General features: G+C 35.0%; 2 protein-coding genes across 9 annotated transcripts; one reads left to right on the top strand and one right to left on the bottom strand.

Annotated features, from left to right (window-relative positions):
- The first annotated feature begins 3,874 nt into the window (after positions 1-3,874).
- LOC104801834 (cytosolic sulfotransferase 11-like) lies at positions 3,875-5,073 on the top strand. The gene has a single exon (XM_010525208.1). The coding sequence runs from the start codon at positions 3,935-3,937 to the stop codon at positions 4,928-4,930; it is 996 nt and encodes a 331-aa protein (XP_010523510.1). The 5' UTR covers positions 3,875-3,934; the 3' UTR covers positions 4,931-5,073.
- Positions 5,074-9,256: 4,183 nt separating this feature from the next.
- On the bottom strand, positions 9,257-12,992 carry LOC104801833. 8 transcript variants are annotated; one of them, XR_769938.2, is made up of 5 exons: positions 12,615-12,992; positions 11,835-12,483; positions 10,753-10,868; positions 10,042-10,595; positions 9,264-9,612 (listed from the first exon to the last, which is right to left on the bottom strand). XR_769938.2 is itself a non-coding variant. In XM_010525206.2 (4 exons), exons 3-4 carry the CDS (start codon positions 10,522-10,524, stop codon positions 9,553-9,555), a joined length of 543 nt encoding a protein of 180 aa, XP_010523508.1. In that variant the 5' UTR covers positions 10,525-10,595; positions 10,753-10,868; positions 11,835-12,607; the 3' UTR covers positions 9,272-9,552. The 8 variants fall into 8 exon arrangements, 6 of the variants coding, with proteins under 6 accessions (XP_010523509.1, XP_010523508.1, XP_010523505.1 ...); XR_769940.1 differs by having other exon boundaries at positions 9,272-9,612; positions 11,835-12,014; XM_010525206.2 differs by lacking the exon at positions 12,615-12,992 and having other exon boundaries at positions 9,272-9,612; positions 11,835-12,607.
- Between the last annotated feature and the right edge of the window lie 2,526 nt (positions 12,993-15,518).

Here is a 15,518-nt window from a genome sequence, read left to right as displayed (position 1 = left end):
TAACGTTATAATCAATAAAATCAAAATGTGACCACACTATATTTTGGATCACATGGTCATAGTTGGAGAAAGGTATGTGTTGAACTAAAATCTCTGCTGGGTTTCTAGGGCGGGTTACTCTTTCGGATTATATATGTAAGGGTATGACAGCCCCACTATATATTTTTACCCCTCGAATTAATAGAAGCTTTTATAAAAAAAAACAGTGAGTCGTGTTCATTATCAAGGTTTGAACCTTTACGTAGGAAAAAGAGAAGTAAACTTTGGGTCAAATCTAAAAGATTGGAGGTTCAAAACTTTACCCTTTGGATTTTGAGACACATAAGTAACGACGTATTTACAAATTCGAACTTTAAAATATAAACATAATTGTTTTGTAAATTTATAAAGATGGGTTGTAATAATTATGAGGGATGAATCATATTGTCTTTTGTAATGTTATTATCCAAAGACCATCTTTGGATTGTGGTTGTGTGATTTGGCCGATGAGTTTCAATAAGGGAGAAGTAAATTGTTGATCCAATCAATTTTATATTTTATTACATCTTTTTTTTTTCCTTTTTTATCAGCATTTTTTAGACTAATTATATGTTTTGTTAATATAAAAATCACCTAGAGTGGGCATTATATCAAAAATACACTTAATTTGCTATTTCTACTTCAAGACCTACCCTGTTCACATGTGACCAATGTGACCGAAATATAGTATGGTCACATTTTGATTTTTATCGATTATAACGTTAAATTTATGGTGATCACACTAATTCATTATGTTCATACCTTGTATATCTTACTAATCATTTGATTAAAACATCATAAATTTAACGTTATGAACAATAGGATCAATATGTGACCACACTATATTTCGGTCATATTGGTCACATGCTCACAAGGGTAGAGCTTGAAGTAGATATAGCAAATTAAGGGTATTTTTGATAATGACCCAGAGTGGGCACAATATCATTAAAAATTAAGATATGATCTTTTAATTTATTTTTTTCTTAAAAAAACTTTTTACAAGAAAAAAAATCAATGGGTAGAAAGTTCAATTCTAGGTTTCTATTCCAAATTGTTGGCAATTAGAGTATGTCAAATCGATATTTAGGACAAAATTATATATTTGACTAATTAAAAATTCTATAAAAAAGTCTCAACAAAATTATATCAATATTTAATGAAACTTATATTAGACAACCATTCCTAATTTAATTTTTAACAAAATAAAATAAAAAACGTCAATAGATATAATTGGTGCAACAGTGCAACATATGTATATTCTTTTAAAAAAATTAAAATGACTATGTTATTTTTTAAAAGATATTAGAAATCATTTTAGTTGAAGTATGCATATTTTATTTTTTGAAATTCTGATTTATATTCTTAAATTTAAATGATTTTTTTTACTGAAGATATTTTTTGTTTTCAAAGATAGATTATGAACCGGTTCTATGTTTATACTTTCGTAGGAAATAATATATAATTAAGGTTGAAATATGAAATATCTAAGATGAAAAAATCTAATATCTCGATAAAAGAATTCCACTTTTCGCAAATCGAGGGATACATAAATTATATGACTATCAATTATATGCAAGTATAATTGTAAACAAAAATATAAATTTAGTTGGTATTAGGAATCCAAAAATAACACAATTAATTAATAAATATTTTACAATAAAGACTAATATAATGTTAAACTTATATAAACCAAAATAACATATATAATCTCACCGAGTGTTATTTTGCAAATTTTTCAAACACTTATCGATTATATTTTGAATTGTATACTCCGAGTGAAAGGTTATACGAGACATTTTATTTGAAACTCCAACTCCTGTCATCCATAATAAATTGACAGATTTTACCAAAAGTTTTTTTATTTAGTTTTCACATATTCCGAAACCCAAGAATTATCATTTAATACTCTATTTTTTTTAGTAAAAACGAACAATGTTAAAAATAAAAAGGTTAATAAAAAATAGAATTAGTCAATATATATTTGATTAAAAATTTGGAAAATACAAAATTTAGGTTGGAAACTCTATGCGGAGAATCGATGCAGGATACAAATGTATATAATTTATATTAACATATAAATATATTAATTTGTCCAATCAATCTAATCCTTATTTTCTTCATCTTTTTTTATTTTACAATATGAAACTTTTTTATCTTTTTTTTTAAACGTTAAAAAATAATAGTTCATTTTTTTTAAATTTCTTTCTAAAAATATTATTCTAACTCTTAATATTTTTCTGATAACAAGGTATGCTGGGTCGAGTTCAAACTAATCTCAGGTCTGGGAGCAAGTCATGTGATTAGAATATGCAGTCTTCTCCCCAACTTGAAGTCCGGAGTCGGGATCAGATAGACGCTTTGCATCCCTTTCACCAGTTGAGCTTATCAAAAATATAAATATAGACGTTATTAACAATCATTTTTGGAAAATAAAAAATACTACTACCTCAATATTTTTAAAAACTATTTATTATTTTGATTTAAGATATGAATTATAAAAATATAATATATTTAATTTTAAACTAATAATATTTTTTAAAAAAATTTTGTTGTTCGCGCAATTCGCGCGGGGTTAAAACCTAGTATTCTATAATTTTGGAGTATGGATTTTATGATGATTTTTCCAAATGCTTTTAATACATCCTTTCCTCTGTAAATATGTCAAGATTATTTTTCCTTTTATTATATAAAAAGTTTAAACTAAAATTTTAACCAATATGATTTTGGGTTGAACAGTAAGATAAAAATAAAAATATCTAATATATTTATAAAATCGATTATCATTTTCTCACTCCCGAAGAAAAAATGAAATAAAAGTGTTATTTACAAAAATTAAATAAATAGTGTAGGAATTAAACGGAAATTGAACCATACCTATTACAATTATTGTAGCATGAACTTCTTATGATATAATTGATCTCTCTGTATATTGCAAACGCCATCGTCGTTAAGAAAATCCTACAAATATGAAGAGAAATTGAATTAGGAAAATAAATTAAAAAAATTATTATACCTTACCTAATCAAATATTTAAAAAAAAAATTAATTAAGCGAATCTCATTAATCGTCATTAAGTGACCTTGACTCTAACCATGAAAAATAAATCCTGAAATGAATTTAAAGTTAATATTGTTGGGAGTTATAATTTGAAAAAAAAAGGAATTTAAGTGAAGCTAACGAGACATTATATAAAAAATACTCTTACTTTGCTATTTTTAGTTCAACACATACCTTTCTCCAACTATGACCATGTGATCCAAAATATAGTGTGGTCACATTTTGATTTTATTGATTATAACGTTAAATTTATGGTGATCACACTAATTCATTATGTTCATACCTTGTATATTGTACTAATAATTTGATTAAAATATCATAAATTTAACGTTACGAGCAATATATTTTAGGTCAAATGGTTACAACTAAAGAACGGTATGTGTTGAAGTCAAAATAGCAAAATAATAATATTTTTGATAATGACCCAACTAATGATCTAGAATAAACAAATATTTCCGGACCGAACTATACATTAAGAAAATTGTTTTCCTTATTTTTCTAATAATTTAAATGGTGAATTCAATTGATAAAGATGGATAACTCACTTTGTTTGTTCATGAAATAAATACAGGATTAGAAAATATCATACTAATCGGTATTCTAAACCAAGACCAAAACTAATCACGGGACCGGGAGTCAAAACTAATCAAGGGATCGGGAATTAGAATACTAATCAAGATGTTAAGGCATGAATTATATCTACACAAGACGTGTCAACCATCTAACTGCGCCAACCAACATAATTTGTGAAATAAACCAAGATTTGACTTCGTATGTATATATATAATGTCATTTGTGAGATTGCCACAACCGATATTCTTTAGCTTCACATTTGTGGGAAATATACAGTCACAATTCGATGGATGCTTATCAAAATCTACACGTTCCAAGTTACATAAGGGACGACAACCTCAGTGAAGAATGCAAGAATCTGATCTCTTCCCTTCCAAAGGACAAGGATCTCATGGGAATCACTCTCTGCAACTACAAAGGCTTTTGGTACTATCCCAACACACTTCAAGCTATTCTTGACGTCGAGAAAAACTTTCGTCCTCGGGACACCGACATAATCGTAGCCTCCTTCCCCAAATCGGGCACGACTTGGCTCAAGGCCCTAGTTTTTGCACTTGTCCAAAGAGGTAAATACCGTGCAAACCCTAAAGGCCATCCTCTTCTGCACGAAAATCCTCATGACCTTGTACCCTTCGTGGATATTGATCTATATTACAACGGGCAGATCCCGGATCTAACTAAATTTCCAAACCATAGTCTCTTCGGAACCCACATGCCAATGAGTCTATTGCTCGAAACAGTGAAGGGGGTTTCTTGCAAAATCGTGTATATTTGTAGGAATATGAAAGATGTGATGGTGTCAAACTGGCGTTTCAGAGGAATGTTGCACCACAAAGACATGCATGGTGACACTCTCGACGCAATGTTCGATTCATATCGTAGAGGAGTTCACTTCTATGGACCCTTTTGGGACAATGTCTTGGGCTATTGGAAACAAAGTCTAGAAAATCCAAAGCAAGTGCTTTTCATGAGGTATGAGGAAATAAAAGAGAACCCTAAAGCGCAGTTGAAGAGATTGGCCGAGTTCTTGGGTTGTCCATTCTCGGAGGAAGAAGAGGAGAGTGGAACAATGGACGAGATCTTAGAGTTGTGCAGTCTGCGTAACTTGAGAGATCTAGAGGCCAACAGACACGGGAAAAAAACACGTTTCGATGCAGATTGCAGTGTGTTTTTTCGGAAAGGAGAAGCGGGAGACTGGAAGAATCATCTCACTCATGACATGGGGAGAGAACTCGACGAGATCGTTAAAGAGAAACTGCAAGGTTCAGGTTTGAAGTTTTAGTAACTTGTGTGGTTAATTACATTAATCATACTTCTCGTCATGTTGCTTCGAAACCTTTTAAATAAACTATCATTCTCTATGTAATGATGAAAGTATCATGTATTAACATATTAAAGTAATGAAATACGTTTGATGTATTGATAGTAGGGGTGGGCGTTTCGGGTTTCGGTTCGGTATTCAAGCGGTTCGGTTCGGGAACGGTATTTTCGGTTTTATAAAAAGTGTACCAAACTAGAACCGAATGTTAAACGGTTCAGTTCAGTTCGGTTTTAGTATCGGTTCGGTTCGGAACGGTACCATTATATGAATACCAAATAAGTACCGAACTATACTATTTACACATATATTAGTGGAATATTGGAATTTTGGTTCGGTATTCATACGGTTCGGTTCGGGAACGGTTCATTCGGTTCCATAAAAAGTGTATCAAATTAGAACCAAACGTTATTCGGTTCGGTTCGGTATGGTTCGGTTTCGGGACGGATCGGGTCGGTACTAAATTCCCGAACCGAAGTGCCCACCCCTAATTGATAGTTTCATATCATGTAATGAAAGTATTGTTGAAAGGAATATACTTTGGACGCACCTAATTACCTCTCGGTGGAAAATGGCCTTGGAAGAAGAAGAAACGGGTTGGAACTTTGTCACTCAAGCCCACTTGGAAGCACACCTTCTCTTGCTACACGGGCCTCTTCACTTTAGCCTACTTAGGCCTATGGTACACTTCAAGGCCCAAATCTTCTCTTCTTCTCCATGTTATGCAGAAGCCCACTCCCTTAATACATTACACAAAATCTGGACTAATGATATGAAGACTACGTTCTAACGGCTAGATATTTCCATTTGTCTTTATGTTAGTTTCCTTTTCATATTTTGACAGATTTCCTTCTCCTATGTAATCTGATTTTTCTTTTCTTCTTTTGTTAGATTTTTGTGTATATATTTGCACGTAAGCGTTGTAAAGAAATAAGAAGAACAAAAGGGACTTAGTCCTATTTCACTCTTTATTATTCTATTTTTCTTCTTCACCATCAACCATATTTCTTTGTGTTTCTTCATACTCAAACACATCAAAATACTAAGAAATCTTCATGGTATCAAAGCATTAAGGTCTTTGGACCCCTCTGAATATCGACTTTTTTTTTTTGCTTCTACAACCAAACATAAAGACTCCAATGGAGTTTCATATGCCAAAAAGAGATACAATAATTCTGCAAATTAGAGTTTGAAAGACTGATAAAAGAAGAGAAACAAGTAAGTTAACAGAAACTGAGTATTACAACAATATGTACTATGGTTTTTGTGCTAAGGATTCGCAGAGGATAGAAGAAGAAGCCTTGAATGTTCAACAAGATGATGGAGACAAGGTGATGCACTCCAATGATGACCAATCAATCACTAAAGAAATAATCCTCGAAGACATCAATCCAAGTATCACAAACCAAATGAAATCGGATAATATAGATAAGGAAGAAATCGTTATTCCACAATCTGAATCTGAGGAAGGGACAAAACATGGAGATTTGGTGGAAGACTTCCATGAGGACAAGGATTCCCAAAGTGAAGCAAGAACCACAAATACCATACTCCTTTCCGTCCAATCTAGGTTATCTCTACGCCCATTTCCTTTTAAATTTAAATATGATTTTTTTTTTGTCTTTGAGTTTGTTTGGACAGAAGATATCCCAAAAATATTACAAGAATGTTTCTAGGTTTCTCTCTTTCGACCATGACACCTTTGGAGCATCTCGACGAGGGGAAATATTTGGTGAGAAAAGTTTGCCAAAGAAACATGGATTTTTTACCTATGAGTTATGACAACTCTAGACTCGGTACCTGTAATGACTCGAGGTCACTACGGAATGATAGAGCTGTCCCCACACATCAACACGGGACCTTTTAGCGTGTTTTGTCATCATTCGCACACATCCCGAAAAGTACTTCACAGGAGGTCACCCATCCTAAGACTACTCCAAGGCCAGAACACTTAACTTTGGAGTTCTCTCGAGATGGGTAACCGAAAAGGTAGATGCATCTTGTTGCTATGAGTAGCTCAGTTAATTCCTTTTAAGTTATCTTATACTGTGTAGTCCCATACCTACACAACCCTCGAATCCCTCTCATTCTGGTGTGTCCAATTCATCCCTGTACTCCCTACCCAGAAGCTCGTCACGAGCCGCCCATTGTCCATGCCTCTCGTACCGGCGATCACTCCCCGCCTCCTATGGTATCCTGGATGTCACAGGCCCACCAGCTTCCGCCTGGTTCATCCTCGAACCACACCGTACTGGAAGAGTACCGACTCTGATACCATTTGTAACGACCCGATACCACTACAGAATGATAGAGCTGTCTCCACACATCAACACGGGACCTTTTAGCGTGTTTTGTCCTCACTCGCACACATCCCGGAAAGTACGTCCCAAGATGTCACCCATCCTAAGACTACTCCAAGGCAAACACGCTTAACTTTGGAGTTCTCTCGAGATGGGCAACCGAAAAGGTAGATGCATCTTGTTGCTATGAGTAGCTCAATTAATTCCTTTTAAGTTATCTTAGATTGTGTAGTCCCATACCTATACAGCCCTCGGATCCCTCTCATTCCGGTGTGTCTGATTCATCCCTGTACCCCTACTCAGAAACTCGTCAGGAGCCGCCCATTGTCCATGCCTCTCGCACCGGCGATCACTCCCCGCCCTCCTACGGTATCATTGACTGTCACAGTACCTCTTCCTGTCTCTTCACTTTTACTTTTTATTCTGGTCCATTTTTACATGTCTTTTTGATAAAAACATATATATATATATATATATATATATAAATGTGTGTGTGTATGTTTGGAATGCATTCGGATCTAATATTGTTATACTTACTTTGTTTTCATATGTTTTCTGCATCATATTTGTTTTTGAGCTAAACTTGCGATGTTTTAAGGATATTGTCCCACATAAAGTTCTGTTTTATTCAATATAAAATGGGAATGTCATCAGACTCTAATTCAGGAAGAAAATCTCCGAAAGATAATCATGTTACTTGCAGAAAAAGATTCCGACAACCATCATAGTGTGAACCATATTAGAATAGAATTCAATCACAAAGTCTACACGTATGAAACATTTAAAATAAAGTTAGGTTGTTTTACGACACTTTATCTTCTATTGTATGATTATAATCATGTCTTTGTTGCATTATGTTTCTGTTTTTGTATAAATCGGAGTGCATTGACCCCCCTTGTGTTCTTTGATGCGTTTATTAAGTTTTTATAGAACTTAAAAATCAATCTAAGGTTGCTTTGCATTCGTGAGGGGGAACCATGGAAGATAAAACAACAATGCATATGGATGGATCGTTGCAACTTGCAATCATGAAGGCATTCGCCTGTCAAGATTGGTTTTTTGATATTTTTCGGAATCAATGTTGAAGGGGATGTTGAAAGGAATATACTTTGGATGCACCTAATTATCTCTCGGTGGAAAATGGCCTTGGAAAAAGAAGGAACGGGTTGGAACTTTGTCACTCAAGCCCATTTGAAAGCACACCTTCTCTTGCTACATGTGCTTCTTCACTTTAGCCTACTTGGGTCTACGGTACACTTCAAGGTTCCACTCCCTTAATGCATTACACAAAATCTGGACTAATGATATGAAGACTACGTTCTAACGGCTAGATATTTCCATTTGTCTTTATGTTAGTTTCCTTTTCATATTTTGATAGATTTTCTTCTCCTATGTAATCTGACTTTCCTTTCCTTCTTTGTTAGATTTTTGTGTATATATCGTAAGCATTGTAAAGAAATAAGAAGAACAAAAGGGACTTAGTCGTATTTCACTCTTTATTATTCTATTTTTCTTCTTCAACATCAACCATATTTCCTTGTGTTTCTTCATACTCAAATACATCAAAATACTAAGAAAACTTCAAGTATCATGCATTTGATGCATGTTTCATGTAATGAAAAGTGTCATGTATTAACAAATGTAATGAAATAAGTATGATGTATTGATACTTTCATATGGTGCATCATGTAATGAAAAGTATCATATATGTTTAAAAAAAATGTGAGCAGTCGGCAAGAGTAAGAAATGTGTCTTTGATCTTGTTTTATAATTCATAATGGTTGGTTTTAGTTTGTATAATTCTAGTTTAGTTCTAATAATGGTTGGTTTTTGTAGGGTGAGCCAACAACACAAAAAATATTTTTATCAGTGAAACTCTTTATATATATATTACATTTTTGTATAGTTTATATAAATTCAAAAGATTTATGTAATTCCGGAAACAAAATCAACGGACGAATAAGAGACAAAAAAAATTCTACATCAAGCCAATGGAATTGCTTTCCCTCAAGGAAACACCTTTGCATGTGATCTCCTCTCGGGGTTTTTATTAGACTTTGGCCTCCGTGGATTTTTCTTTTTTTATTAATGGAATGTGATTGAATTATTATACCAAAAAAAAGTGTTTAGAACATTTACAAAAAGTTACCCATCAGTGGGTGGCCGAGTGGCAAAAATGTGTTGCTCTTTGGACTCTGGTCGCTAGTTCGAAATCAGCTGATAGGGAGGGAGGGGGTATTTATCTGCTGAATGGGTGTTGCTCTCTGGGCCCTTGTCGCAGGTCTTCTAAAGGCTGTTCCCGGACCTAGGGTGGATGTAATCGGGTCGAAGGCTCGGAGAACCATCCTGGTTAACAAAAAAAAACATTTACAAAAAGTTAGAGGCAACTCTAAACCAAGGTAATAAAAAAAACAAACTCTAAACCAAGGTAATCACTTGAGCAAGCGGGCCAAAATAAATCTTAAGCTAGTTAATACGATACCATTGGTGGATCAATTCATTCATGTAAGCTACTCCCGGTTTGTGTAAGGAGATGAGAGTGTTCCTCATAATAGCAACTTACTATATTGACGGGATTTGATTTTAAATCTGATTTGTATATTTCCTTATTCTCCTAACAACATTGTATACATATATCCTTGTAACGGGTGTGTCCCGGGCTTGGACGATGTCTTTGATCGTTTTGTACTCGTCACTAAGGCTACCAAGAATAAGATCTACGAGATCCTCGTGATCCATGGGTTTGCCGAGGAGTGCAAGTTCGTCGGCTTTTACCTTGAAGAAATTCATGTATTCGTCAACAGATCTTGCTCCCTTTGTGTAGCGGCGCATGTGATCCTTGATGAGTTTGACATGTCCTTGACTTGAACGACCATATGTCTGGAGAAGCGTTGTCCGTGCAGTAGCGGAGGTTGTGGCGGATGCCACAAGTGCTTGGCATTCGGCAGAGATTGAGCCGAGTAGTGCAGAGAAGACCAGGCGGTCTTGACAGAACCACGGCTTGTACGCCGGATTCGGAGAGGAGACATTGTTGGCAATGATTGAGACAGCAGGAGCTTGTGTCGGGTCGAGAAAGCCATCGAGATCATATCCTTGGAGAAGAGCACGAATCTTAATGCTCCAAGTTAGATAGTTTGTAGCTGTGAGTTTTGCCATGTTGGTGACGTTGACATTAATCAACGGACTGTCGGAGCTGTAGGGGGTAACCGTGTCGGTGGGTAGACCAGTTGCACTGGAGGATGCGTTGGCGGCAGCCATGGCGACGGCAGATCGACGAAGAGAAGAGATGGTGGCGCCGGAATCGAATTAGTGTCGTGTGACGATGGGCTCTGATACCATAAACGAGTTTAGGTTTTTGGAAAAATATTCGCATATCATTTCAGAAGGATTTACAAGGATATATTTATACAATGCTGTTAGGAGAATAAGGAAATATACAAATCAGATTTAAAATCAAATCCCGTCAATATAGTAAGTTGCTATTACCTCATTGTGCGATCCACTTTGAGGATGAGTTGAGTTGTTGACTTTCTTTTTCGATGTATCCGGGCAATTCGTTACATCCAAATGCTGTAAGACACCGCTTGTGAACATGGGTGGATCTACTTACACATAAGTGGGGGCACATGCCCCCATTCACATTTAAAAAAAAGAAATATTACTTATAGTTTTAATTAAATTATAACAATACCCCACTAAAAATTAAGTGGTGCCCCCTCATTTTTTTAACACTAAATCTTTTTTTCAATTTTTTCTTCTACCAATTTCACATTCTCCTTCATTTTTTTAAATTCTTTGCCAACTCCAAATTAATTCTGTTTAATCTTTTATCAAATAAAAAAATAAAAATCCAATAATAATCAAATCCAAGAAACTAAAACCAACAAAAATATGTAAGTATTCTGGATTTTATTTTAAATAATTTTTTTATCTTTTATTCATTTGTTTCTAAATATTTATCATATTAATAAATTTGTTTTTATACAAATCTCATAATTGATTTAATAGAGAAATCTATTGAGAAATTTCTCAAAAAAAAATTTACAGTGTCAAAAATTTAATGATCTATTTAACAGAATAAATTCAAAATTGCTCACTTATATGACAATTTTTAATCATGTTAAAATAACTTTGCGTAGTCGGATTGGTGATCAGCCTTTGAGTGATTTTCTAATTTGTTTTATCGAAAAAAATATGTTTGAGATAATTATAAATGAAGTTGTTATGGATAGATTTTAAAAAAATGAAAGGTCGGAGAATTTAGCTATAGAATGAAAAATATTTTTCTGATAATATATTTTTATTAGTTTTTTATATTTTATATAATATTTATAATTGTTGCCCCTATTGAAAAAAATTTCTAGATCCTCCATTGCTTGTGAAATAAGTTTTCTTAGAGTGACTAGGTTTTTTCCCCTGGAAGGCTGACCCAATCCAGACTGGTCGTAATGTGTTGCTGGTAATTTCCTTCTAGCCGCGTCGCAAAATGATTCCACATGGTCGAGTTGTAGGTACACTCAAAGAACATGTAAGAATGACTTTCAGACTCACTGCAACATAAGACGCACCTGTTAGATGCCTGTATTCCCTACTTAGAAAGTTTATCCATGGTTGGCAACCTCTCTTATTTGCCATATGACAAACACGTGTCTTGCTACTGCTTGGCTCGGCCATGTCAGTTTGTAGCCAAGAAATGCAGGTCCCGGTGTCCTGATCATCTCCCATGTTCCCCTCGAAGTGAAAGTGTCCTTGTCATTGAAGATTTTTATGATTTGTGATGATTTTTAGAACGAGTAAAAGAATAAAATGTTGGAAGTTTTTATTAACTTCCCATTATGTTAATGGTCTAACATTTCCTCCATGTTATGTTAACTGCATGATAACCACCCCAATAGCAGTTTTTTCTGATGGAGAAAAAACAATAAATAGGGGTAACGTATTTGGTCCCTAAGCCAAACAAAACAGATAGATATACACCATCAGTATTGTATTGCTAAAGGTTTAGAAGCACCAAATATTCAGATTTCAACTCAACCATTTTCAATGGCTGGAGGTATGTGTTCGATTCAGAATTTATTTCCGCATACATGATCTGATGTATTAAAATGTTTACATAGAAGATCATGATTTAAGATGAGTTTAAAGAATTTTTTAAACTTACATTTGGTATCAGAGCTGGTTTATCCTCTGCTTTGAATATAATTTTGGTTATGAAATCTGAAATGTTACAGAAAATCTAACTTATTCGATGTATTTCTGAATTTTGAAATCAAAATTTATTTGTTTGTGAAATACATCGTTGAATCTGTGCATAAGTTTTTAAGAAGAAAAAAAAAACTCTGTATTACCTCCATGTTTTGTTTTTGTGATTTTGGTATCTGCCTTTGTTGTAACTGTCTCCAAAGGATTCTGGTTCACATTGGTGACTGGATCTTCAGAATAAAGTCACGGAGACCATTGTCGGCAATGATCGTGTCCATGATGAAGCCAACCGACGGAGCTTGTTGATCCATACCCTCTCGGATTAGGGTTTTGGAGAGCACCGTCGACTTGGTGGATGTGGTGATTACGAAACTGTCATAATTCCTCTGTTCCCAGTTTGGTGTAAGCGACGGTATTTTTGAAAGCAATTTCGGTTGTCGTTTAAAAAAAAAAAAAGGAAAGAAGGGGATAGAGGAAGAAGACGGGGCCGAACGGCCGAACAGGAGATAATGCGCAAAAACAAAAATTTTAGGGTTTCTTTCGTTGTGTAATATTAGAGTAATAAATATAAATAATCTGCATAAAGTGGATTCGATCCCGAAAACGCATGCATGTGCACAAAGCCACTAGGCTAAGAAGCTATTTTATATTATTGTTTCATTGATAGTATTAGTACTATAAATTGAATAAATAAGGCAAAAGAGTATGGGGTTAGGTTCGAACCCAGAACCTTGGCATAATGTATGGAAAGGCACAGCCACTGGGCTAAGCCTGTTTCTCAATATTACATTGTCTTTATTTAATATATGTCTTGTGATCTGTATAATTTATCCTAATTAGAATTTTGCCACAGCATCTCTAATTAGAATAAAATTATACATAAATTTTGATTTTGGATCATATTTAGTTAAAGACATTGATTGTAATTAATCACATTGATATAATAAAATTTATCCCACATGAAATTTTATTATATTTATGTAATTAATTAGGGTGAAAAGTCGATTATATTTCTTGATTTACCCACAGAATGGTGTAGCAGAAAGGAGAAACCGAACATTATTGGACATGGTGCGGAGTATGTTATCATACTCTAAACTTCCTAAGTCCTTGTGGAATGAAGCTCTTAAAACGGCGGTGTACATATTAAACCGAGTTCCATCCAAGGCTGTCTCAAAGACACCTTTCGAGTTGTTTAAAGGTTGGAAACCGAGTTTGCGACATGTACCGTTTGGGGATGTCCGTCTGAAGTAAGAGTTTATAACCCACAAGAGAAAAAGTTAGACCCAAGGACCATTAGTGGGTATTTCATTGGATATGCCGAAAGTCTAAGGGATACAGATTTTATTGTCCATCTCACAGTACACGGATTGTGGAGTCAAGAAATGCAAAATTTCTTGAGAATGACTTGAATAGTGGGAGTGACAGATCATTAGGAGAAAGATCTGAGAGTGATCACTCTATTTCACAACCTTCTACTTCAAGTCACCTTCGAACTGTTGTCGTTCGTCGCACTTATCCAGCTCCAGTGCGTGTTGTTGAACAACCAGTTCCCGAACCTCCACAAGCTGATGATCCGGTAGATCATGTTCAACAAATGCCTGAAATTGTTGAACCGGTTGTACAACATGATCCTCAGGAAAATGTTGAATCAACATTGAGACGATCTAGTAGAGTACGGAAATCAGCAATTCTGGATGACTATATGGTGTATCTACAAGAGTGTGAATATAATGTTGGAGCCGAAAATGATCCTGAAACGTTTTCACAAGCCATGAGTTGTAAGGAATCTGACTTATGGTATAGTGCCATGAAAGATGAGATGGATTCGATGGCATCGAATGAAGTCTGGGATCTTGTCGAGTTGCCTAATGGTGTAAAAGCCATTGGTTGTAAATGGGTCTTCAAAACCAAGAAAGACTCATTGGGCAACATCGAAAGATATAAAGCAAGACTCGTAGCCAAAGGATTCACTCAGAAAGAAGGAATCGATTACAATGAGACTTTTTCTCTTGTATCAAAGAAAGATTCTTTTCGTGTGATCATGGCATTAGTTGCCCATTTTGATATGGATTTACATCAAATGGATGTGAAAACGGCGTTCCTCAATGGTGAACTGGAGGAAGAGGTTTACATGAAACAACCTGAAGGATTCTCCTCTAGTAGTGGTGAGCATTTGGTTTGCAAACTTAAGAGATCCATATATGGATTGAAACAAGCTTCCCGTCAGTGGTATTTGAAGTTTCATGGTGTCATTTCTTCATTTGGTTTCGAAGAAAATACCATGGATAACTGCATATACCAGAAGGTTAGTGGGAGTAAGATTTGTTTCCTTATTCTATATGTGGATGACATTTTACTTGTAACCAATGACAAAGGGTTGTTGTATGAGGTGAAACAATTTCTCTCTAAGAATTTTGATATGAAGGATATGGGTGAGGCATCTTATGTCATCGGCATTAAGATCCATAGAGATAGATCTAGATGTATTCTAGGTTTGTCTCAGGAGACCTATATCAATAAAGTCTTGGAGAGGTTTCGGATGAAAGATTGTTCACCGAGTCCAGCACCTATTGTGAAGGGTGATAGGTTCAATTTGAATCAATGCCCGAAAAATGAGCTCGAACGGGAACAAATGAAGAACATTCCATATGCTTCTGCAGTTGGAAGTCTTATGTATGCTCAGGTTTGCACAAGACCTGACATTGCATTTGTCGTGGAAATGTTAGGGAGATATCAGAGTAATCCAGGTTTGGACCCTGGAAAGCTGCAAAGAAGGTGATGAGGTACCTACAAGGTACGAGGGATCACATGCTTATGTATAGACGGACGAACGATTTAGAGGTCACTGGTTACTCAGATTCAAACTTTGCTGGCTGTGTTGACTCACGTAAGTCGACTTCTGGATATGTATTTATGCTTGTCGGTGGAGCTGTATCATGGAGGAGTGGCAAGCAGACATTGACCGCTACTTCCACTATGGAAGCTGAGTTCGTTTCATGTTTCGAGGCAACGTCGCATGGTGTATGGTTGAAGAGTTTCATATCCGG

This window comes from Tarenaya hassleriana, unplaced genomic scaffold (genome assembly GCF_000463585.1).
Source record: "Tarenaya hassleriana unplaced genomic scaffold, ASM46358v1 Cleome75, whole genome shotgun sequence".
In the NCBI taxonomy this organism is placed as follows: domain Eukaryota; kingdom Viridiplantae; phylum Streptophyta; class Magnoliopsida; order Brassicales; family Cleomaceae; genus Tarenaya; species Tarenaya hassleriana.
Note: the sequence above shows the minus strand (reverse complement) of the source record. Positions and strands in the feature narration are given on the sequence as shown.

What these genes read in the sequence shown, in the direction of transcription:
- LOC104801834 (XM_010525208.1), top strand. Translation starts at nt 3,935, where the DNA reads ATGGATGCTTATCAAAATCTACACGTTCCAAGTTACATAAGGGACGAC.
- LOC104801833 (XM_010525203.1), bottom strand. Translation starts at nt 10,524, where the DNA reads ATGGCTGCCGCCAACGCATCCTCCAGTGCAACTGGTCTACCCACCGAC.